General features: G+C 36.6%; 1 protein-coding gene across 5 annotated transcripts in view; it reads right to left on the bottom strand.

Moving 5' to 3' along the window:
* Positions 1-2397: 2397 nt before the first annotated feature.
* The window catches only part of espn (espin), an 81162-nt gene continuing 57925 nt past the window's right edge, over positions 2398-25634 (bottom strand). The window contains exons 10-16 of one of the 5 annotated variants that reach the window (XM_056246750.1): positions 25260-25485; positions 20179-20250; positions 15709-15854; positions 13358-13717; positions 4073-4152; positions 2815-2826; positions 2398-2657 (exon numbers count right to left, since the gene is read on the bottom strand). In XM_056246750.1, coding sequence (XP_056102725.1) covers positions 2510-2657; positions 2815-2826; positions 4073-4152; positions 13358-13717; positions 15709-15854; positions 20179-20250; positions 25260-25485 — 1044 coding nt within the window. In that variant the 3' untranslated portion in view covers positions 2398-2509. Of the gene's footprint in view, positions 2658-2814; positions 2827-2952; positions 2974-4072; positions 4153-13357; positions 13718-15708; positions 15855-20178; positions 20251-25259; positions 25486-25634 lie in introns of those variants that run through there. The other 4 variants (XM_056246751.1, XM_056246752.1, XM_056246754.1 and 1 more) reach the window with 4 other exon arrangements.

Raw genomic sequence — 25634 nt, 5'->3', positions numbered from 1 at the left:
AACCCCGTCCCCATAGTTACTGACTGTTTCTGATTCCGAATTCATGAAGTAAACCTTCAGTGAACAAGATTGTGTTTGTGTTTTTTGTCAAATTTCCCCTGAGACTGTTAATTATCTATTTTGGGAGTGTCCCAAGATCCAAATATTTTGGACTGAATGGAAGTATTAGGCCTACCTACAAAGAAAAGCTCTGATTACTGTTAATTTTGAAGAAGTTGATGTTAACTAAAATGTTTTTCATTTGATGGTGATACAAATCTTTTGTTTATATTTTATTTAATTATTATACTTGCCCGTTACTATATTCATAAAGTCAACTGAATGAAAAAATGCCACATTTTGAACAATTTCAAATTAATAATAAAATATATTTAGAAACAATATCAAAATGTAAAAACTTAAAAACAAGGAAAACTAAACAGCTGTTTAATAGCTACAAGTTTTTTTCTGTAAAATGCCTTTCTTTTTTTTCTCTTTCTCTCTTCGTTTTTTCCCCTTTTGTTTGCCCCTGACACATGTATGGTTATGTACTCCTGTATGTAAATTATGTTTTGTTCTTATTTAAATGCAATAAAAAAAATGAAGTAAACCTTCACTGAAGTGGATTCTTCTGATAAGCGTTATGCTATAAAATACTGTCGTTAAGTCTGTTCAACGTTCACTTGTCTTGCTATGCCTGTTCAAATGGATAGGAATATTTTCAATTTACACTAAACAATGACGAATTCTACTAACTTCCTGCAATCAAGTTTAAATATTGGAGGTTTAGGATAATTATATAGGCCTACTATAGGCTGTATTTATAATGTTTATGTACTGCCTATAGCCTCCTATCACATTAATGTTAAGTTATTTCTTGCTTGCATTTATTTGTAACATTCAGTCATGTAACTTCATTTGTATTCATGAACATTCTGTAAAAAACAAATACATTTAAAAAAGATTAGCCTATATCAGCTAGAGCATTTGAAATGTCACTGAATTGATATTTCCTTTGTTTAACAGTTTAGTCCTGAGCAGCTGAATTCTCATAGGCCTATATGGATTGGATGTGTTTTTTGTAATGTATATTAAATATTTCACAAGCAAACATTATTTACATTACTTTTAATTATTTTTATTACATTACTTGTTTTGCCACTGGGAAAATTAAAGTTTACAATAGTCTGCCTATGAAAGTCAGGCTGAAAAACAAACAAACAAACAAACATGTAACATGTTATAGGGCCGTAGGAGTTTATAAGGATTTCTGTATGGAGTAATTATGAATAGAAAATCTTCGAATGGCAATGGCGATCACATCTTTGATTTCAGCATCATTATGGCATCTGATAAAAGCAGAATGTTCCCAAACTCAAGGAGGGCCATGCATTTTTTTTTTTTTACAGTTGTACAGGAAAAAAACAAAAAAAAATACATCAACTCTAACCAACGCACAGTGTATGACACAGGATAGACAAATGACATTTATATGCATGTGTATGCACACACATATACTTTCTCACACATGCACGCACACGTACAGATTCACATCCGGCACTTTTCTGATGTCTAGTTACTCTAAACACATTAACAATAGAGAATATGCAGAGAAAAAAAAAAAAAGCTTATTTTTGGGGGACCACAGTATGGCTGAATACAAAGTCATGATCTCATGACATATTAAGCTACCAACATCATTTCCCAATGTAAACTTCCTATGTAAACCTCAGCACAGATGACTTTTAATTAAAGATGCAATAGCGTATTTAAGACATTGGCTTCTTATGGGTTTTAGCGCTGGTTTGATGGATAGGTCTGATAAACATTGTCTGGGAAGACTTGCTATGGCCAAATATCAGTTATGATCTCTGACACCATCTTCTGGTGAAATATTGCTGTTGCATTATGTACAATGAACCCATTGTTCTAACATCCAAAGAAACTACTGGTAAAATATGGATACTTGATATTTCCAAATTGCACAATTATTTAATATAAAGAAATAAAGATGTACCATAACACAAAGCATCACTTATTTTATGCAAGAATACACCTGTTCAGAACTATCATACTTTGTAGATTATGAGCACATGAAGTCAATTTAAAAAAGCATTCAAGCAGAGTACATTTCCTTGACATATATTATCTATCTATACATAAAAATACTACTAGAGATTTGAAATGAGACGTAAAACAAGTATGTGTGAAGCTGGAAGTGTGAAGCTAACATATCAGGTGGGGAGTGCTAAAAAATATTTTCTGAAAAATAATTTACAGATCTTTTTAGTTCTCAAGACTGCTAAATAATCATATACATAAGACCTGACCATAAAACATTAGTTGAATTCATTTTCACTCTTTAACGGAGCATCTTCAGGGCTACATAACCTTAGGAGACTCTGAAGAAGTGGTGATGATGAAGTGGTCGAGTGGTCTGCTGACCCGTCCGTGGTTTGTGTCTAAAGGGTCTGGCAGATTCTGACCCGTGTCAGCAGAGAGTTGTGCAAGAGTGATGAATGTGAGTTTACTACTGTTTCGCTATGTCGCCTTTCTTTAAAATGATCTGCCGTTGCCACGGCGCCAGCTTGGTTTCATCATAGCCTAGTGTTCGTAGTCGCTCCTGTTCCGACTTCTCCTCGTTCTCTTTCTCTTTTCGCCGTCGTTCCTCCTCTTTTCTGCCGGGATGAGAAAAGAAAAGTAAAGGAGGGTACATTAACATGTTTTAGATATAATGCACATTAATACAATCAAAATGTAGCAAAGTCTTGATTGAATAGAAACTGCTTCTACAACTACTATTAGTACTGCAACTATCACTAGCGAAAGTCTTACCTTTTCTGTTCCCTGTCCATCCAGGAGTGAATAAAAGAAATTAGAGGATTACACGTATGTATATATATATATATATATGTGTGTATATTTTAAAATGTTTGTACAGAAGTCACTACACTACAACAGAAAATACTTTACAGTTTTACTTACTTATTATCACTTTGGTATTATAATCCACAAAAGATATTGAGAGTAAAAGACAGAAAATTCACAGATTTGCATGGAAGAAACTTCAGGTATAACTTTTAAAGGCAGTACTATCTGTCTTATTCATTAGGTTTGTCATAAATAGAAAAAAACAAAAAAACAAAACAAAGCTAATACGTTTTGATATTAGAAATGGGCAAAAGTTCCAGTTATCTGTAACCCTCTGGTGCTCTTCACGTGGCACAAAAAAAAGACTCTTTTTTTTTTTCACTGAAAGGAATGCACTATATTTTAGTTTGATAATGTTTTTTGATTTAATATTTTGTATTTTTAAGGGATTTTATGGTACTACATTATATTTACGCAGTAGTTATAATCCATTTATTCACGTTTTGAGCATAGACCTGAAAATTAAATTTCCAACTTAAACTATCGTAAATCTTGAATGCTTTAGTACAGACTTAAATTTGATCTCTTTTCAAAGAAGACACTTGGCAGATTATTGCTGAAGTGAAAAATGTTGAAACTTAAAAAAAGTTACAGAATTGTACGTTTATTTTTATGAAAAATGCATAAGAATACCATAAACATTTTTTATATGAAATCTCTATTTTCGAAAACACGTTTTACTCTAAAATTGCAAGAAAATCAAAGCCATAAATCTAAACAAGTTGTGTTGAACCTGATATCTCAAAAAATTAGCTTTCAGTAAGATTTTGTTTGGCCGCAGTACCAAAAGTTTTCACTAGATGAAATTCGTCTCCCATTCATTTCCAATGCGGCCAAATTTTTTTTTTTTTATGCGGTCATTTTTGACCGCGATGAGCACAAGTGTAACTATTTTTTGTGTGTTTACAAAGCAAGTGCCAAAACCTTTACCAAGTTTTATACCATTTCGATGAAGTAAAAAAATATATAAATAAATATATTTATATATATAAAGAATTTCAGTCAAAAAGGACAGAAGAGCACCAGGGGGGTTATGATTGTTCATAGTAATGAAATTAACACTAATGTGATGAATGAGGTTTACAAACAGTAAACAGAAAAACACAGGAGACAAAAAGAAGGAAAAAGAAAGCCAAAAGCAAGAGCCCAGGCTTTAACTTACTTTTCTTCATCCATCTTTTTCTTCATAATATCTCTCCTCCAGGCAGGCAAGGAAGCCAGACGGGCCGCCTCTTCGTCAGTCTGTCAGAAACAGGAAAGAAAGACACATAGCTGAGGATGAGATCAGCAAAGCTTTTTTTTAGGTTAATAACATTTTATGTAGACAACTTCAAGGTCATTTTTGATGTCACTGCAAGTAACCTCAAAAAAAATAAAAAAATCACAAAGCATTGGAGTGCATACTGGTACTGTCATATCAGCCAGCTGGAGTGCACATGATACCCACCAGAGGGCACTCCTCCCTAGTCCAATACTTTCAGATCATGAACTTCATTTCCCATAACTCATTGCCTGGACTCATTATGTTGTGATTACATTCAGCTGTGTCTCATTACCTTATTAAACTCTGCATATATAAGCCCTGTATTTGTCACTTATTCTTTGTTAAGCCTTGTTAGTGTCACACTGTATTTCTGTGCGTACATGGTCTTGTGTATCCAGTCTTATGATGATTCTGCCCGGTTCTCTGGATTTCCCTGTATCTTGGATGCTGTTATTGTTTAGGTTTTGATCTTTGGCTGTCATTTTGATTTCGATTGTGGATTACCTTTAATAAATGGCTGCGTTTGGATCTTCAACCTGCGTGTGTTAGAGCAGTTCATGACAAGTTCACTCTCTGAATAAAAGGAACAAAAGCTGTCACTGGGGTGGGACCCTTTCAAAAGATACTAATATGTACCTTTATGGTGCTAACATGCACCCCTTTGGGGGTAAATAAGGTACAAAGGTGTAACCCTTTGAAAGGGTACGGTCCTAGTGACAGCTTTTGGACCTTTTTTTGGTGAGTGCATGTACAAGTATCTTGAATGCTAGAATACTGGAAACACTATAAAGCTCAAGAACTACATTTTATAATGTGAAGTACAATACATAAATCTAAAAAAATTATAATAATAATTAAACAGGATATACATTTTTTGTATAGGCCTACATGTGAAAAGGAGATCCTGAATGTTTCCATCAGGCCATGCCACATATGTTCAGGCTGTACTGAACATAACGACAATATAGCAAAGCAACTCATACTATTGTGCTTATTTACATTTACAACCAGTCTAAACTCGAGGTGAACTCGGGTGCTCCAGTGCAACCACAACTCCTCATACATGGTAGCATCCTACTATTTAAACAAATTCCATGGTTTGTACACAGAATATGCCACCAAAACCCTTTAACACACTCTTAAAAAAAAAAAAAAAACATTTTCTGTATACACTTCCCAATAAAGTGTTTCTTCTTTTACTCAGACAGGTAGTATGTGTACAGTGTGAAAAGGGATCTTCTTCCTCCATTCAGATGGTAACTATATCCCAGCAGAGGGGGTGGCCATCTTCAGCTTCTCATTTCCCCTCCAAACGGATTGATTACCTCAAATGCTACAGTGAAATGCTATTGGTAACAGCCAGAGTAAACTAATCCGTGTATTAATATTTCATTATTCCCCTGGGAATTATATGCCCAAAAAAAAAAAAAAAAAAAAAAAAAAAAAAAAATGCCAAAGATGAAATGCTTTGATAGAAGCATCAAATGTTCTTTCATCATTACTTCCATTAATAATATAGTATTGCTTTTCTTTTAAATGTTGGGTAGCCTTTGGATTTTGCCTAATAATTCGGAAAATTTGAAAGACATTAAATGACAAAATTGTTATTGAACCTTTTCAAGAAAAAGGCTATACTGCATCTATAGAAGGAAAGGGAAACCCATTGCTGTATAGAACACAGTTACTATTGAAAGTTTGTATTTGAAAGATAAGTAAAAAATTACACACAAAAAAAAAGTTAGTTAAGAACGATACTTCCAGAGATAGGGCTACTCCAACAGAGAGATATATGTATTCGTACAGAGAAATATTTTGGTCTCATTAAAATGTCATATTTGACCTGAAATCAAAAGAAATTAAATTTTGCATAAAAAAAAATACAGCATATTTTTGTACCATTTTGCATTTACATTATTTTACCCCAAAACTGTCATTATGGTATGTATCCAGATGATTTCGATTTTTTTTTTATCATCAGCATTAAGGTATAAAAAAAGCTTAATTTCCTTTAATCAAAATATAATATTACTTTTGACATTGGGGGAAATATGACCTGAAATATGGCAATTAAATTATTTGAGTGTCTGATATAATCAGAAATAAAACATTTTACTTTTACCTTAAAATATACAGCATGGTTTTAACATGGTGCATATTTAATATGTGTCATTATATACTTTTAATTGACATACTTTCAATACTGCTGGTGTTCACATACACACTTCCTACAGTCCTGCCTTCTTAAGAAAATGGCTGCTAAATGCCCTCAAGAACACAGCTTGAGCTTGACTCCAAAAATAGCGTGATGCCATAGTTAACTCTCTAATTCTTATTTAACTCTTTAGCTAAGTAAGTCCATGGAACCTAACAAGAGTTAATTGTAGGGCAATAAATAACTGTACTAAGCAAACATTAAATGGTCAATTTAAGTCACTAAGTAAAATATATGTTCTCAATAAGGTGTTCAATCATTTTAATAATGTTATAACAGGAAATCACAAATGAAATGATCTCGACTTATGTACCCAATGATGAACTTTAGATTGATTTATTTTGTGTAAATTTCTCAAAAAATAAACAAACCACCAAACCGACACTTCAAACATGGCTAGATGGAACAAAACTGTAACAGTTGAATAATTTAAACCTCAATGTTAGGTGTAAAAAAGAACAAACAAACAAAAAAACAACGTATGAATATCAATGGCAATAAAAACTTTTGCAGTTAAGTAGAAATCCATCTGCTTTTTAAAACCTCTCAAAAACAACATTGCCAAACACAACTGCTAACAAAAGACAATAAAAAGGTCAAGAATGCTCATACACAAATGCATCATGGTTGAGTAAATAAAAACATTGATTATGTTCAGAAACTAAGAGCTGTGTATTCTTACCTCAAAAGAACACTAAGAAAAGAGGGAACACATTCACTCCTATTCTAAAAAACGATTCTGATACTTTCCAAATAATTACGCAACATGCAAAATAAAACCATTGAAAACAGATGATGTATTGTAACTGTAATTTATGATAATGGGCTTATGTTATAGCTTCTGATACACTCAATTGTAAGTCATACAAATACCAAACAATAGTTCAAAGTTACAAAATTCAAATGGCTTCTTTCAATGAATGAATCAGAAAGCAAAATGATGTTTAAAAAATGGTCAGAATAGACTTACACTTTAATTTCAAGAAAATGTATTTTGTGCTTCAAAGTGTGAGCTGATTATTTTATTGTTTTATATATATACACTCACTGAAAAGTTGATGTTTTGCTAAAAAAGACTGATCTTTCCTACACTTCACCCAGTGAGATGAGATGCTATGATATTTCTATGTATTTATTGTTTTATCTGCATGACAGGACTTTCCAAAACGTCAATATTGAGTTTTTACACCCCAGCTTACAGTTGGTTGTAAGACATCTGATGACAAATGATGACAGGACAGGTTGTTGCTTAAATTCAGTTCGGCTCAACATTTGATTGTTTCTTTTAACAATCAAGACCTCAACATTTTCTAGAACTAAACTGCCTTTCTGACCCAACTGTTTGCTGATCTGCTTAACACAAGCATTTATTCTGTCTCCTTATAATTGTGTTTCATCCTTCAAATAACTTGACCTGATAAGTCATATGTCAAACATCTCAGCTTCCTTCTCTTTCCAGAAGGCGAAGCTTCGATCAATATATCTAATAATTTCCTCATTGCTAAACTCTTTAAGTTCATAAATAAGCTTGATGGAGTCCTCATTGGGCTCCTCTTTGGTATTTGCTGGGCCTTGTTTGTTCACAGTGTGTGGGGCTTCCGTCTGGGGGCTTTCAACTGTTATGGTTGCTTGCGTTACTGTGTTTTCTGACTGTGGTGCTGCAATGGGTTGTAGTTGAACTTCAGTACGACTCTTCTGTATTGCTGAATGATTTTTAATGTTCTCCGCTGAGTCTTCGGAAGAGCCCTGTTGGGTGGCCATAGCGCAGTCATCCAAAGTTGGTCCTGGGTGTTCAAAGGGGACATCTGGTGGTGAAATACCTGAGAGACTTGCATCTGGAGCCCTTTGTGGTATGCTTACGGATGCCTGCAGAACCTCTGGAGGGAGAATGAGCTCAGCAGCTTCCAGCAGCCCACCACCCTCAACAGAGTCACCAAAATACTTCACCTTGATATCTTCAAATCCATCTGACCAATCACGTTTCCCTGTCTCAATACTCTCCATCACCTCTCGGTGGAACTGGCGGATCACTTCCCATGGGTGACTGCCAAGTCTGTCAAACATTTCATAGCAAAGCAAGTGGCGGAACTTCCGCTCAGTGCGGGGCATGTTCATTTCAAGAAGCTGGAAGTAGCCAAGCATGAAAAGGTCAAGGGTTAGACTCTCATATTGAACAGGTGACCCGTTGATGTGGGGAAGGAAGTGCTCAGGCCAGTAGATCATCTGAGCTCGACTGAGTCTCCGGATTTGTCGCGTGGGCACCTGGCTCATAATGGTCCTCCAGTGGCCAAGAAGATTTCCCACAACTTGTCTCTGTTTCATGAAATACAGCAGTTGGTCATCTTCAGTTTGCATGGTACCATCTGACTTAGCTAGGTTCTGATAATACAGGGAATGACAGTCATTCTCTTCAACACTTAGAGTCTTCCCTCTTCCTGAGCACTTGTAGGATTCAGTCATTGTGTACTTTCTCCAGTGTTCCAGGAACAGAAACACAATCCTCTCCTTTCGCATCTCGATGCACTCCTGGACGTAGCTCAGGTCCGTTTGCACCTCTAGACTGCGGGTGAGCTGTTCTGAGGTTAGTGGATTCGTAGGGATGTCAGGGTGGTCATGGTGTTCTGAGTCAGATGGTCCTGTTCTTTCAGACCCAGTGTACATCAAAGTTGCGTGGGACTGTGTTATAGGTTCCTCATTCACCAATGGTAAATTTGGATCTTGCTCTATTGGTGACCCATCTCCGATTTGTGAGTTGCTCTCACTGAGAGAGAAGAGAAGCTCATCCTCCAAGATGGGCTCTGATGGGTAGCTACATTCACTAACTGCCGGCAAGGACCTTGTACGTTTGTATACGCGGTTCATTTTGTCATCCTCATACTTTGACGTGCTATGAATTTCATAATTGGCTTTCAGGTTCTTCACAGACACACCACACTGCTTAATCTCCTTCTCCACCTCCTCTCGAGTGGAGAATGATTGCGATCGACCAATGTTTCCAGAGGCCACTGTATCTGAGATCCCTGTCTGGCCACTCTTCAGACCTTCGTACGTATATCCTTGAGTGATCATTTCCAGAATATCGATCTCCTTTCCACCCAAAGTGGCAAGCAAAATGGCCATGCTTTTGAGCAGTGTCGAGATCTTGCTGCACCAGGCAGGCAAGTCTTCTGCTTGCCCATGAACCTGTTTGGGGTTGACAGAGAAGTGGTCTTGGTTCAAAGCTGCAGACACAGGCAAGAGTTGCTTCAACTCTTGCTCCAGCTGTTCCAGATCTTTCTCCACCTCTGTCACTTTGTGCATGACCTGGAGGTTCTCAATCTGCTTCTCAATGCGGATAAGGTCGTCCTCTGTCATTAGTTCTCCAAATGGACCCAGAATAGCATTGTGCACATGAGAATAATGCCAGTCTTGGGCTTGATAGTATCCACTGCCAGCAAACTAAAGTAGGTTCAGAGGAGGGTATAGAAAGGAACAAAACAAAGGAGGGGGTGCCCTTCAGCTTGTAGATCCGATGCGTTACATACACGCTTTTAAAGTCTCTTCACCCCAAACGTTTCAAACTTTACATGAATTTAGTGGTGCGATGATACTGCCTTGTTTTCACTGAGTTGACTTGCACAAGAAGATTCAGGCAAAAAAAAACCCCCCGCAAAAACAGCTTATTTGTCTTAAAATTTATTTTATAGGGTTTTGGTTAGAGTCTATTAATTATATTAAATGAATAATCTGGGTTACTTTCAAATGATTGTCTATGGATACAATCAGGGACATGCTATTGAATACCGAATATTAAATACAATAATTTAAATGCAATTCAGATTGTAAAAAAAGAAGAAACAAGCAAACAGGGCCTATAAAATGCATATTATGAAAGTCTGGTAAGTAAGTGGGCCAGTGGATTTAAAAGCTCATATTTTTGTAAAAGCACTTGAATTCCAAGAGCCATAAAGTTGCCTTAACTGTCCCTGTGGGACTACTTTTCAAGGCAGAGTTATGAGTTACCAACATAATCTTTGTGGATGGAGTGTGCATAACTCAGTTCCATGTAAATACTTTTTGCTGTCACATTAAGCTGATAAATGTGTTATGTCACTTCCCGGTATACTTGTGCAGATACCATCAAACTGGGTTTATTTTTAGCTGGTGGTCATGACATTAATTTAAAGATTACCGGTAGTTACAACTTTGTACAGGCAGGTTTGGTAAGCAATTCTATCACACCAGTTTCATGATAACATGTGTAATGTTCAAGACTTGCTGGCCACTTTTCTGCTGGACTTCCATTGTAGGGGTATTTAGAGTAATATAAGTGTTGTATATTTTAAGTGTATTTACAGCACGTTTCCCATTCACTTTGATGAATACAAGTCTAAATTTAATGCCGGTAATTCCACAGCCTGCCATAGATGCTGTCCATACAGACATTCATTTGAAAATGACCCAGAAGTTTCCTTACTTTATCTGTAAATTATATTTAGCTTGTGTTTCCAGGGAACTTGACCAATTTCCACTAATCTAAAATAAATAAATAAATATTGAGAAGCTTTCTGAGCGTTAACAAGATGTATGAAAGTATAAGATAAAAATAAAAGCTTAATGAGTAGAATGAGCAAGATGACCAAGCACCAGTCGCAGTGTGAAGGGGCTTTGCATCACACCACTGAATCCCCATGTAAAAACTTAGAGCTGTCGTGCACCATCGCCAGTAAGCCACATTAAACTAATACTTCCTTAGTAAATGTCAAACACACTTAGGCTTGTCTTTGGATAGTCACAACAGCCCCAAATTAAACACTGCATCACTCAACACAAAGTATAGAAAAAGCCAACCAAATGTCACGCTGCTCGATACTCACTATGAAAACCAGACCAAAACTAAAGATTGAGTATTTTTAAAGTGTCTTCGCCATAAGCTGAAACCTATGTCTGATCAGTAATATAAAATTCTTTACACTTTAAGCTTTTTCAAATCAGTCAACTCTTACATACATGTTTTTATCCCCAGCTATTTGACTTTGCAATCAAGTACATGCCAGAGGGACACATCGATGTATTCACAATAATTAAATAAATAAATATGTAGGAACAAAGTAGCCTGTAATTGTGATTCGATAATACCATCTAAGAAGTAATCTAGCCTAGCTGACTGATGCATGCTGTCATGTAAAGCAATGTTCCCTGGATAAAAACATATACACATATACTAGCCACACGATATTATTGATTCAATCACCAATTAATATCTCACCCAACACTAATTCTCAATTCTTTCATCTATTAACAACATATCTCTAGGATTTATGTACGGACAATTCCTGCTAACCCGTAAATGGCCGCAGTTATGAAATAATTCAAAACTGCACAAATGTTTGCTCATTCACACAACACTGCTATGGTTACCCAAAGATCATAAACTCATTAGCCAGTTTCTCATTAGGGTCTAATGGAGAAGTGAATGACCACAATTAGTTTTAAATTAATAGATCTTTCCTAAATGGTTGGATATAGTTTTCTAAAAGAGTGTACACTCAAAAATCAGTCACACTTTAGATTAGGGTCCAATTCTCACTATTAACTAAGTATTAACTAAAACTTTTGCCTGTAATGTCCTAATTACTGCTTATTAATAGTTAGTAAGGTAGTTGTCAAGTTTATGTATTGGGTGGGATTAAGGATGTAGAATATGGTCATGTAGAATAAGGCATTAATGTGTGCTTTATAAGTACTACTAAACAGACAATATCCTAGAAATCCTAGTAATATGCATGCTAATGAGCAGCTAGTTAATAGTGAGAATTGGACCCTAAACTAAATTGTTATCCAAAAATCACCATGCAGAGACTCATTGCTTAGCTATCCTCCATGTAGAAACTGTAGCTCAAACCTCAATTTTACATTTTAAATCATAAGCCTTCTTAAATTCTAATGAGGTGATACTATAGCTCACACTACTAAAACTACAGGAGGATACTGTTGATCTCATAAGCTGAGAAAGTGCACTCATTTCCAATTATTAATTGTAAATGTTAAATTGTTAGTCATATTTTTTATAAACAGCAGTTTATATAAACATTTAAAAACAATTAGACATGAACTGTGAGATTGGCTATGTTCAGAAGTGAATACTAGCTGGTTACTTAGAGTGCACTGTATACTGCATACTATTAACAGCAGTATGATACATTGTTGTCACACAACCTCATCATGTTACATGTGAGTGCCAACCAAGTATCATCTTGAAAATAAACATGGTTACTTTGTATTTTAAATGATATACTATCTTAACATGTCATAACTTTTGGAAGCCCAATTAAATAAGTCAAGAAATCACACCTTATATTACTTTCATTCATCACAATTAAAATGAAAGGTCAAGTGAGGTGCATTCTATGTATAAAGACAATTTGCATACTGTGCACAATATTCATGTACTGCAAAAACAGTAGTATATTAGTATGCTATTCCGAACATAGTGATTATTTAACATGCTTAAGGACCCCATGAAATGCCTTGACATGCAGTTTTTTCTCTTGTGCTGACGGATATCCTACTGAAATGTGAGTAGGGCTGGCACTATTGAGGAGCTTATCCCCTTTTTAAAAAATACCAAATAGCCTTTAGTTGAAAAAACATTAAAAAAACATTGACAAAAGAGTTTTAGAAAGAATAAATACCACCTACTTCCTTTGTAACCAATTAATGTATGGGAAAGGAAATTGTTTTGGGATGTTGAAATTGCATTCAGGTTTTGTCAGCTCGTAGGAATGTAGGCCTACTAGCTTATAGATGACCTTAAACACATGGAGTCAAAGCCGAAAAACTCAATTTGTGATTCTGTGGGGTCTTTAAGTATGTTATGAGGCTGGGATTTGAAAGCTTTGGTTAAAGTGTCTAAATGTTGAAATTTAAGCTGGATAAGAGATGCACTGCCTCAGCTTATGTTTAAAACACCCAACTAATTCATCACTCACCTTTCTCTTGTTCTCTTCCTCCTCCTGCATCTTGACTTGTAGTTTCCTCACCATCACCTGTCTCTTCCACTCTGGGATGGCTCGGCCCTGCTCGTCATGTGTGGGCACCAGATTCTCAACATCCACCACACTGGATTTGCTCTGGCCAACAGCAGTATTTCCATTGACGGTGGCTGCAAGCTGCTCACTGCTCTGTGAAACGGACAGGTTCTGGGGTGAGCCACCACTGGTGGTGGGAGTGGGTGGCGTGGGTGGACAAACAGGCGGTGGAGATTCTGGCTTCGTGGATTGGACTGGGGTTGGACAGTCGTTGGACTGGGGTTTTGGCAGAGGCTGTGGCGGCGATGATGGACGTTCTTCCTGGAATTCAAAATGATCAATCAGAATTGAATGTTGCAGAAGAAAATATAGATATAGTGTCTGGCTGTCTGCTGAATTGAATAATAAAAAGACACTCTTAAAGACTCTTGAATGGTTTTTCGTAGCATCTAAGGGTAGCGACACAGCAAACTGTCACTAAAGAACTAGCGCTGATAAATGTCGACTGTGTTGTCGCCTCGCGCCGCCTGCGTTGGGGAAAAAAATCTGCACTTGAACACACCAAGTAAACTACAGCTGACGGCCAACTAGCATGCGCTTTCTGCGCCTGCGTGTAAATGAGACAACTGTCTATTTCGGCAGATTTATTTGTCTATATTCGTCGTTCAAAAAGGGAAACCGACGCTGCAGGTAGACAAACCGTAACACAAATCGCCCAGGAGCACTCAGGTAAGATGACGTAAAATTAGAACAGCCTTCTATCTGTACCGTTTTTATTTCTTTGCCCGCTGTTTTGCTATTATTTTAGTGCACTGACTCATTATAAAAGCTGAACAGCCAATCAGAGTTCTCTCTCTCACCGAATTGGCCCAAAAAAAACCCAACAGCGTCCGACTAGAGCCAACATTACAGAAAACACCGAAAAAATTGAGTCGGCTGGAAGTTGTTGGCCGATCGTCGGCTTGGTGTGTCCCGGGCTGTCTATATAGTTCATGTTAATGTTAATAAATGTCACTTATCGTATAGACTTTTTTGTTTATTTTTGTACAATAAACCTTTTCTTTTTGCATTTGCTATTTTATGTTTACTGTAAAATCTGATTTTTGAAGCAAACTTGAGAGTCTCTGCTCTACTTTTTAAGAACAATTTTTCTTGTTGGTTCTTTGGAAAACATTGTATGTCGCATACATTTTAAACAATGCATTACAGAATTAGGATGGAATTTTTGAATTGCTTAGTTTATGTCTTTGTCAGACTCAAAATCACCGTTCGGCAATTCAGAATTTTTTGACAGCTCAGAATTACCGTTGTTATGTAATCAAACCAGTACATTTCAACTTATTTTCAGTTTATAAGCGATGTAACCTGGTGCTCTTTATTAGGCCCATAATATAGAATATAGAAAATTTAGAGGAGAATAAATGTCATCAACATAACAACAGAGTCATCTTGTAATTACGATACTTGTAATAGTTACTCAACATTAAACTTTGGAAAAATTGAAACATTCATTTACATAAGCAACCATACATTCGTCAGACCTCTTGTTCTAGTCAAGAAATTACTGGTCAGCAAATTAAGTTAGATGAAAGGATTCGAACGCTCCAACTGTCATTTCCTCAATTACGTAACTTTGATAAATTGTGCTATTGTCTTACAGTACCAATAACTGAGTTACACAAGCATCTCACTGAACTGGCTGAATTATCCCGGACAATAGATTTGGGGCCCGATTGCTGAGCTGCACTCCAAACTACAACTTTATACACGGTAACTGTAATTTAGTTCTGAATTTCATTACTTTTGTGGCCCTAGCAGTTATATTTTTGGAAATCTATCTCCATAATAATAACTGGAATTTTTTTCTATTCGTATCCAATACATTATTCTTTTCTCATGTATTTAAAGAAATATCACTCCATGTCCATCCTGTCCATTGGTGTCTATGTGACATATCTGATTTGGCTTTTGTTTCTATCGATAAGCATCAGTATTTCTAATGCAAACAATATTACTTCACATCTCAAGCCAAACAATGGCAGTGACACCCAAATGAGAGATTACAGGTTAGAAGTAGACAACAGCTGTAACTCATATCATAAAATAAAATACTTTTCATTTCTGAGAAATCACTATTAATAATATACATCGTACAAACTTATGAGTATATAAACAATATAAACTTGTAAAACATTACAGTAATAACAATGCTCTTGTCAGGCTTCAGGAAATTAAGTGTTTTCACTTTATACGTAAGAACTAAATTTATTAAGGAAAAAGTAAAATTAAAAAAGAAAGGGAGCGTGACCTACGTTGTTCCCCGCTGGGCCGCTGTTAGAGAATACGGTCGTGTAGCCTTTAGTCTGAGGTGTCGGCTTCAGACTCTTCCCAGCTTTAATTTCGGCCAGAAGCTCAGAATTATCTCCAGTGGGGGACATCATGTTGAAGGATTTATTGCCTGAGATAAAGACAGAGGGAAACTGAGCCAGGATGAATGGATGCGTGAAGAGAAAGAGAGAGACACACCGGACAAGCTTCTCCCCTAAATATTTCATTTAAAACCCCAGACGTCTAAACAAATGTCTAAAGCACTCAGTAACTGTGCTAGTACTTAACAGTACTGATTAAAAGAATCCACTCACTAAATAAAGTTTTAAAAAGAAAGGACCAAAAGTAAAGAATATAAAAAATTAAATAAAAAAACATTCAGGCCTTTGTTGAAGTTTCAAAAACGTTCATGACATATTCAAATAATTTGACCCACTGCTGTGTAGAAAATACTGATTGAAAATTCAAATATATTACAATAATAATTCTAATTACCATAATTCTTTGCAGAAATTTGGTGAATTTGAAAGAGAACGATAGGATAGTGGCTGGCAAATGAGGCCAAATGGGATTTTATGAGACTTGTGGTGTGAAAATATAGAACTTATTAAATTTAAGATTGTTATATAACATAATCTACTTGACCAAATGTGGCCTCTGCTCTTTAAGTTTTAGTGCCATAATACATTGCAATGCAGAAAACAAAAAAATTTGTTGTACACAGTGTCTAATAACAATCTCTAAACAATCAACAAATGTTACTGTTAACATGATTTTATCCTCTTTAATTATGGAAATGATATAAAGTGAGAAAAAATACTTTTAACCATAACGTTTAAACCATAACGAATATAAATGAATGCTGACAGCTACAGGTATAAATAGAACACAAATCTACTCTGCAAGAAAAAATGTAAAAAAAATTAAATAAAAAATACATAAAAAAATCTGTATTTAAAAAGTATTCCTAGACCACTGGACTACTCAAACTCTCAATGTAATTTTTCAACTTCTTACATATATAAACTGAAATAAATTAACGATATTAAAGAAATAATCAAATAATGTACATCACCTGGTGTTCTTGATTTAAATCTCCAGAATGCCTCGTAACAGACGTGCTATTGTTTTGTCATAGCTGTGGTTATGAATAAGTCTTCTCAGACCGAGAGAACCAGTCAGATCTACAACCCTCCTGATTCAAACTCTCCTCTCCTCCCCCAAGAACAAAAAAACGGCATTTGCTTACTGCCGGTGGCTCATCATAGTTGGGGGAAGTCTGAACGGATCAGCGGTAATCAACTCTGACAAGACACGGCTGCCAAATTGGAGCTGGATTTGAAGTCCACTCACTGACCCTACGTCCTCTCCTCACTCTCACTGACCCTTCTCCTTACTCACAGTTCTGTCCTCTGATCAGCCACCCTCTCGCTCTAACTCTCCAACTCTTGCTCAGCAACCAGCTGAGTGGATTAACAGGAAAGAGTCTCACACATGCTGAGCAACACATAAAAGGTGAATAACACGCCTGAAAAAGATGCTTTCTGTTGATTTTCTTTCATAAGATGTCGATAAATCCACCCATGTCTATAAATTACCTTACAATGACCGTACAAATGACCATTGTCCGCTGAAAAATAAACAACTTAAACCAGCCTAAGATGGCGCCTTAGCTGTCTTAGCTGGTTAAAACTGCTCTACTTGGTCTTCCGTCCTGATCAGCTTAAAGTGCCAAAAAAACCTTCAAAACCAGCAAACAAGACGATAAGTCATGACAGCATGGCTGGGAGCACCAGACCAAGTGCAACAATGAGCAATTAATAAAAAATTTGGCTGAAAATCACTAGTAATATGATTTAATGGTTTATCTCTTTCGACCAATATCGCTGTGACCAAATTGATGTGGTGTGGTCAGAGGTGATAATGACACAGGTTAGGCATCATGCCATCAATTTGTTGATGTGATATACGAGAACTGTTTCGTCTCGACAAGAAATCCATGAAGATGATGTAATTGGATTTTGGTGAAAATTGGACCACCGGTCTAGAATGAGTTTGAAAAAGTAGGTTTTTAAAGATAATCAAAATGACGAAGTTCGGCCGACTATGAAAAAATTGGTTAGACCAGATCTCTGTTAAGACCAGTTTCATTGCAATAGGCTAATTTATTCAAAAGTTATTCGCATTTTTGGGAATTTCATACCCTTATGCTTACGGAGCACAGCGAGCATTTCAAATTCATTCCTATGGAAGTTGTTTGCAGGTTCCATATATTAGCATTGTGTTTAAATCCATAATATTGCCAAATAGGCGCTTTAACATTTCGCTTTAAAACCAAATCTTTCGCCATTGTCTTTTCAGTCAGCTCACATTTAGCTCGCCTCACTCGTCATGTGATAAAAGAAATCTGACTCTTGCTGCTGATCAGTGTTGCGACTCTCGTTTGCGTTCAGTTTTTAATTATAGTGTCTGTTCTCTAACTGAACAAAAACATTTTTTACTATAAAAAATGCAGCGATAGGCAAGTGATGTAATCGGTGTGCGGCTGAACACAGTGTAACCGACTATCGCATCAACATAAGTGAAACTTTGGACAGTTGGTGACGCAAAAGCAATTGAGTTAGAGACTCCAAAATCACTGTAATTATTTAATTTTCAGACTGTCCTCTATCTGTGTGCCAAATTTCATAACTTTCCAGCAAGCGGTTCTATGGGCTGCCATAGACTTCAAGAGCAGAAGAAGAATAATAATAATAGGAACACTACGCACCTTCAGTGCTTTGACCCTAATAATAAAATGCAACTTACAACATGTCATTTGCATAGATACGACAGCAATACTATATGCTTAACAACTTTTAAAGGGATGTTTGAGCAAACTCTACAGTATTTTGGAACAAATATATTATATTATAATAAAAACATTACCAAAACAACAAAAGAAAATATGGGCTTGCCAAATGATGTCAAATGTAAAATCTAGGTTCTGAAGAAACTAGTTGAGAACCCCCATTGATTATATTCAACAAATAAAAATTTAAATAAAATGTTACTTCTGCATTTGGGACATCACTTAAAATGTCAACGTGTTTAGGTAAAAATTGCTATTAATTACTACTGTATGAACTGATTTATTCATGCATATAAATGAAAATGACTATATATCACTCCTACCTTTGTTCAAGTATGGAAAAAATTATGTTAATCATTCTTTACTTTGTTAACACTGACCATTTACTTGGTAACAATGTCTGTTTGGTTGAAATAAAGTAAAAAAAAAAAGATTATTGTATTTCATATATAATTTATATTTCAGCTATTTTGCCCAGCATTAGCTATTAAATAAATCATCATATATCTCAGTAAAAACACACTATACGTTACCTTCAACCTTGACTTGACAAATCTTCATTTATGAACTGTAACTAAATATCACGTTAATAACTTAAACAAAGGCAAACAGAAGAACTTGAGCCTGAATACGAGCAGAAAAAAAGAGGATCAAGATGTTAACAATAGCTGTGCATAGTGAGGAATGATGTGACGTAGGTTGAAGGTGTTGCGTTGACGGGAGGGCAGAGTCAATAAGGCCGCCCACTGTTTACACACCTTTATACTCATTTCACTACAGTATGACTCTGCAGACCAGTGTCAAATGACAGCACTTTAATAGATTAATTGACGTAAATTCAATACATTAATCAAAATTCTAAATTACTTTTATTCCAGAATCGATTTTTAAGAGGATTAGTCAACATGAAAACAAAAGTTCCTATGGTTTTATTGTACATAATTAATCAGTGCATTTCATAATCTTTCATCAAAATATAACAACTTGCTCTGTGTCTGAAACAACTTTACTTATCCGCTGATGTCATCAAGACCTCTTGGTTGTCAACCAACCACCTGGCTCCCTTCTGGTATGACACGCCCACTTTTTATAACAATTTATCATTGTCTATCCTGTTTCACTCAGAAATATATCAGTAAAATGGGGTTGTGAATGCCATTTCATGTTGACTTTTTTAGATTTTTGAATGTTTTGAGCCACAAAACAACCTCACCCACAGCACAATTTCATCAATCAATATAGCTAAGCTGTATTAACAATCACAGCTGATGTGCCAGAGAGAGTCCCCACAGCATCTGGGAAGCCTGTGGGCTGATTGAAACTGGAATCACAGAAAAACTCACTCTGGGTGCTGTGGTTTCTTTGGCTATCTGAAAGTGACTAGAATATTCAGGGTAATATTGAAAATGATTGTTCATTGAAAATGAAAATGATTACTTCAGCTTGTGGTCCAGTAGCCAAACAAACAACACAGTTAATGCTCTCAATGAAGGGAAATTAGAAGAATTAATGTAAAGAATTAAACATATAAATGCCAACACACACACACACACACACACACACACACATACACAAATAATGAGGTTTGGGGAAAAATACTTACTCTTCCTCTGACGTAGTGTTTCTGGAGCCGGGTTGACAGAGGGAGACAGATGCGTAGAAGAAAGATCTACTTCTTTAGAGCGATTGCGTCATAAGAAGAGAATAATATGGAAAGCCAGAAGGCACAGCAAAGTGTCCATGCAAAGCAGACAGCCAGAGAGAAAGAGAGACAGATCCCAGCAGACAGGTGTTCAGTAAGACAGGTGTGGTGAAGACAGACACAGAGGATGATGGGATGACAAATACAGTAAGGATATGGAGGAGATGAAACAAACAAACAAACAAAAAACGAAACACAATGAAACACAATATTGTTTTAATAACCTGTTTGCCTCTTCACCTATTCACTAAATAAAACAATTTTAATTTTTAAATCAATTCAAATGGCAAAGAAAAAAACGCATCGATTAATTGTGTTCATTGTGATCTATAGATGCACTGAACATATTTGATTGAAAACCTTTATTAAATTCCTAAACCAGTAAAATGGAACAGGGCAATAAAACACTGGATTTTTGTCTAAAGTGCTTGCTCATATAAAACTTGCCCTCTTGATGGTTTGGTTGCTAGGTATTTGCTATGCGGTTGCAAATGTGTTCTGAGGTCTTTTGGTATGCGCAGTAGGTTGCTAGGGTACTCAGGTGGCTGCTCGGGGGTTTTGTGTGGTTGCTAGAGCATTGCTAGGGGGTTTCTAAAGTAATCTGACTGGCTACCATGGAATTGCTAAGGGAGGTTGCAATGGGTTGTTGCTACAGTAGCAAGTAAGCAGGATGTTTGCTTACTTGTCTAAGCCATTTCAGCCTTTTCTCATCCTTTGGCGTCATACATGTGACGCTTTGGACATTTCATTGAAATCTTACGCACATGGCATCCTTTAGCATCAATAAGAGACGCAGAACCCAAGGCGTCATAACCGTACCCTACCCCAGACCTAAACCTACCCATAACAGTGCGTGTTATATTGACGCTATAGGATGCCATGTGCGTAAGATTTCGACGAAATGTCATATGGCGTCACCTATATGACGCCAAAGGATGAGAATGCGTTGGCCATTTTTACCCATTTTATTATCTGGCAGGTGAAAATTGGACCTCTCCTCATCCAATCATACGAATTTATCAAAACTGTGGAGGACATGTCACACACTTAACATTTAATTCACATGGTTATGAGTTTGTTCAAATGTACAATCAATAAAAATAGTGATACTTGGCTTAGCATACAGTACTAACTGGATCTGTATTTATCATCCTGCATAGCTGTCACAAATATGACGGAGGAATTAGAGATTCAGCTTTTGAATTGTCATCATGATTCCAAAGCCGGTGCTGGATAAACAGAGAGCATGTGCATGCGTGCGACAGTAGGATGCGGTATATAGGCTAACTTATTTACGACAGCAGTAATGGACAATTACGCTTCCAACCTGTAGGGCGACCGCAGAGGAAAAGTTACTTGGTGTTGCTTTAAAACACCAATTCTTTGGAACAGAAGAAGGAAATCAGGTGTCCAGCCAGATAGTGTTGGGCTTTCTGTCTGTGTATTCACTGCTTTTGTTTTCTCTTTCACAGGCCACCATAGATGCAAATGGACGGTGTAAATCAACGGCCAGTGAGTCTGTATAAAGTGTTACATTTCCCTGACATATCACTGAATTGTACAACACATCATGGATATTGTCCTGTCCTGAAGACATGTCAGGTATCCCTTGGAGGAAGAACAATTAAGTAAATGGTAGAACACTAAACCCGATTTCAAAGTAACAATAGCCCATGCGCATTAATTCGTAAATAGACTTTGGAATGAGCAGGCAGCCAGCTCTCATGTTAACAGGCTAGAACTTTGTAAGATTTACCTTGTGGCCGTTTCTAAGTCTTCATTCTTGTGCTCTTGGAGAGCACTTGGTGATATCGAGAGTTGGACTGAACATGGACATGTCTACTGATATCCACAACATCTGGTTTAAATAAACGGTTTAGGATTGCAGACTAAACAGCATGAATATTTTAAATTGGATGTTAGATTGGTTGCACATTCACCCATGGCTGAAGATCCAAGCAAACACAAATACGCAAATTGAAGTTTGACACCTATGCGCTCACACCAATCATGTTATATTTCATATTAAACATTTTAAAGGAATATTCTCTGTTAAAAATAATTTACAATCTGTCAACAGCATCTGTGACATACTGTTGATTACAACATACAATTATTTTATTGTTTGGCTTTAGATGGTTATATTATAACTGAAACTAAAAGAGCTTGAGAGTGGCTTTTGCGTAATAAAGAGAAAACTGGAGAATCCATACTATTTACAATATTTCATAGAGATAATTTTTCCAAGGTCTGGCTCTCTAAAATATACCCTAACATTGATGACAAATGCAACAGATGCCTGGCTTCCACATGTAGTTTTAGTCACATGTCAAAAATCCACATCAACGTTCATATTTTAAAAACGGTCTTTGACGTGAAAAAGTGCTTATCACCATGTCAGTTTTTAAACAGATGTACGCACTTTTCCTAGTGGCACAGAGTCGGAGTACTGCAGTTATTTGGGAATCTAAGCAATTCTCGCCACTCGCCATTCTCAATTAAAGTATTTGGACGTTGACTGGAGAAACCATTAAACTGTGCAATATTTATATATATTTTACATATTTTTTTGTGCGTACATTCGTTCTCTGAATCACACGTATGCTCATTTGAGAAATTATTGTAATATCAAATATAGGATATTCCAATGGTCTAAAGAGTTTGGATGAATTACTTTGTCTAAAGTACTTAAATGCAATGTACTGTAGCTATTTGCCCTGCTGCAATTTGTTGGTTTCCCAGTATCTGGACTTTTAGCCTTTATCTCTGCATTAGCTAGATACTGTATACTATTTCACAGGATATTTCTCAAATCACCAACTATTTAACAAAGGCTTTTAGATAGTCTAGCTGTGTTCTGATTGACAGGGTCCCTATGCAGGGTTCACTGCTTCCGGTTTATCAGGATATCAGTAGAAGTTCACCTAACTTAAAACAATTAAATGAATGTGTTCATTCGGATCACCCTGCAACATCATCACACAGGCAAACCTTTAGTCATTTATATTGGGGGAGTTGTATATAAGACTATACAAAACAATTTTCTGTGGTAATCGACATCCTGAAAAAGATGCCGTCAATAGCCCTATACTTGTTTTTAGCCAGATTTCATCCTGGATTTTGGCACAATAAAATGTACTTGATAAGGCCATCTTGGGAGTCTTGTTCCTTAGTCTTCAGCTTCTTATAGACCTTTTCTGCACTCATTTGTACACTTTTGAGGGCTTTTGAAGACTTGCATGCATGAAAATTGAAGAGTGGTGACCTTACGTGTAAATAGCAAACGTGAAACACACAAATCTACTGGCTTTTATAAAAAAGGCTAAACAAAAGTATCAAAGTATTAACTCATTTTGTACAATCTGTCAAAGCTGTGGCATAGCATGGCTGTATTTGTCATCACTTTCTGGCACTAATAATCTGCCCTCTAGGGATAGGAGAAGATTAAAGGGGTCAAACTATGAACAAAGGGTCAAACTAGTGAAAGGGTCAAATACATAACTCCTAAGTATTGCAAGCATTGTTACTTATTTCACAAGCAAAGAGGACAGCTAAATATAACTAATGGCCTTCACATAGAAGTCTTAAAGGGTGCTTGCATTGTCAATGGTTAAATTCATAAAGTAGATAGACAAATCTCACTGCTATTAGGCTAGTATGTGTTCCTTCTCCATCACTGTATCCAACTGTATCAGGCTAAAAATCACTGTCTACACTCCCATTAGTAGTCACCGCATTGCACTGCTGGTCATTATGCAACTTCATTTGCGTAAATCTGAGCCGTGGTCAACTTTGTTGCATTGTCAATGGTTGCTGTCACTCATGTTGCCTCAACTCATAACTAAATCCCTTTGTCATTGCACATTGCTGTTAGTATGAACTCCCTTTAAAGTTACCATAATAAAAACAGCCTGGTTAATTGTAAAGCCTGTGACACACCAAACCAGTGATGTCAAAAAGGTGAGATTAAATACATCCCAAAGACTACTAGTACGTATGTTCTGTGCCTGCGTGAGAGGAAATAACTGTTTATACAGGCAGTATATAATATAGTACATATATGGTATAGTCTACCTTTGTATGCGGGTATACAAACCGTAAAAAAGGAGAACTTGCTTAACATTTTGAATAATATGTTGATCAGTTGGTTTTTACTTTCTTCATTCCAGATGTCCATGCTGTAGTGAAAATATTTGCATTGAAATGCTCAGATAAGTGAAGATGTAAAATTAAAAGAGCAGTCTGTACACTCTTAGCATCACATTTTTCTTGCTTTCTTGCTCTGTGCACTCGTTCAATAAGGTGAACAGCCAATCAGAGTTGTCCTTTGCACCAACTGTCTAATGCCAATTCAACATACCCAACCGGCCAAAAAGTCACAGACGGAGTCCAACAAGTGCAGACAGTGTGGAACAGACCACAGAAAACTAGACTGACAGCCGCTCAACAAAGGCTCGACTTTGGCCGATGGCTGACCGTCGGGTTGGTGTGTTACAGCCTTAAAGGGATAGTTCCAAACCTGTTTATATGTCTTTGTTCTGCTGAACACAAAGGAAGATAGTTTAAAGGATGTTGGTAACCAAACAGATCTCGGGCCCCATTGACTACCATAGGGGAAAAAAATACTATGGTAGTCAATGGGGCCTGAGCTATGCTTGGTTACAAACATTCTTTCAAATATATTCCTTTGTGTACATCAGAACAAAGACATACAGGTTTGGAACAATTTGAGAGTGAGTAAACAATGAAATTATTTTTATTTTTCGGTGAACTCTCCCTGTAAGGACTGTTTAATTGAAAGGCACCAAAAACAGAGTGTAACCGCAACAGCTGGCTTGTGTTGTGCTTTCATATTGACAGTATATTGTTACTTGGTATGAAATATACAGTACAATGAAAAATGAATGCTGTTAATGCATGACCCCTTTAAACACTTTATATCACCATTGTGAAGTTCTGGATGAGATGGTGTCAGTACTCACTGCTGGAGGAGGAAGACATGCGACGCTGGGAAGGGGCTGGTGTGCTGGTGGATGGGGGAGGAGGGGGCAGATCCGATGGAAGAGGTGGAGGAGGAGGTGGAGGAGGGATGAAGGTGCTGCTGGGTGGGGGAGGTGGTGGAGGAGGAAGGGGTAGATCCTCTGCGGTTCCTGTCCCGTTCTCGGGAGCAGGGGCTTTGTCTGCAGAGTCCTCCAACAGTGCAGAACCCTGTAGAGAGAACAGATGAGCATGGAGCATTCACATGGACTCCACGTATTTTTTTCTAAAAACCTTAATTTGTGTTCAACTGAAGAAAGAAAGTCATATACATCAGGGATGACATGGGTGTGAGTAAATGATTAGAAAGTTTTCATTTT

The sequence above is a fragment of the Rhinichthys klamathensis genome, unplaced genomic scaffold, assembly GCF_029890125.1.
Source record: "Rhinichthys klamathensis goyatoka isolate OS25496 unplaced genomic scaffold, OSU_Roscu_1.1 h1tg000040l_1, whole genome shotgun sequence".
Lineage (NCBI taxonomy): Eukaryota > Metazoa > Chordata > Actinopteri > Cypriniformes > Leuciscidae > Rhinichthys > Rhinichthys klamathensis.
This window is presented reverse-complemented; position numbering and strand designations above follow the sequence as displayed.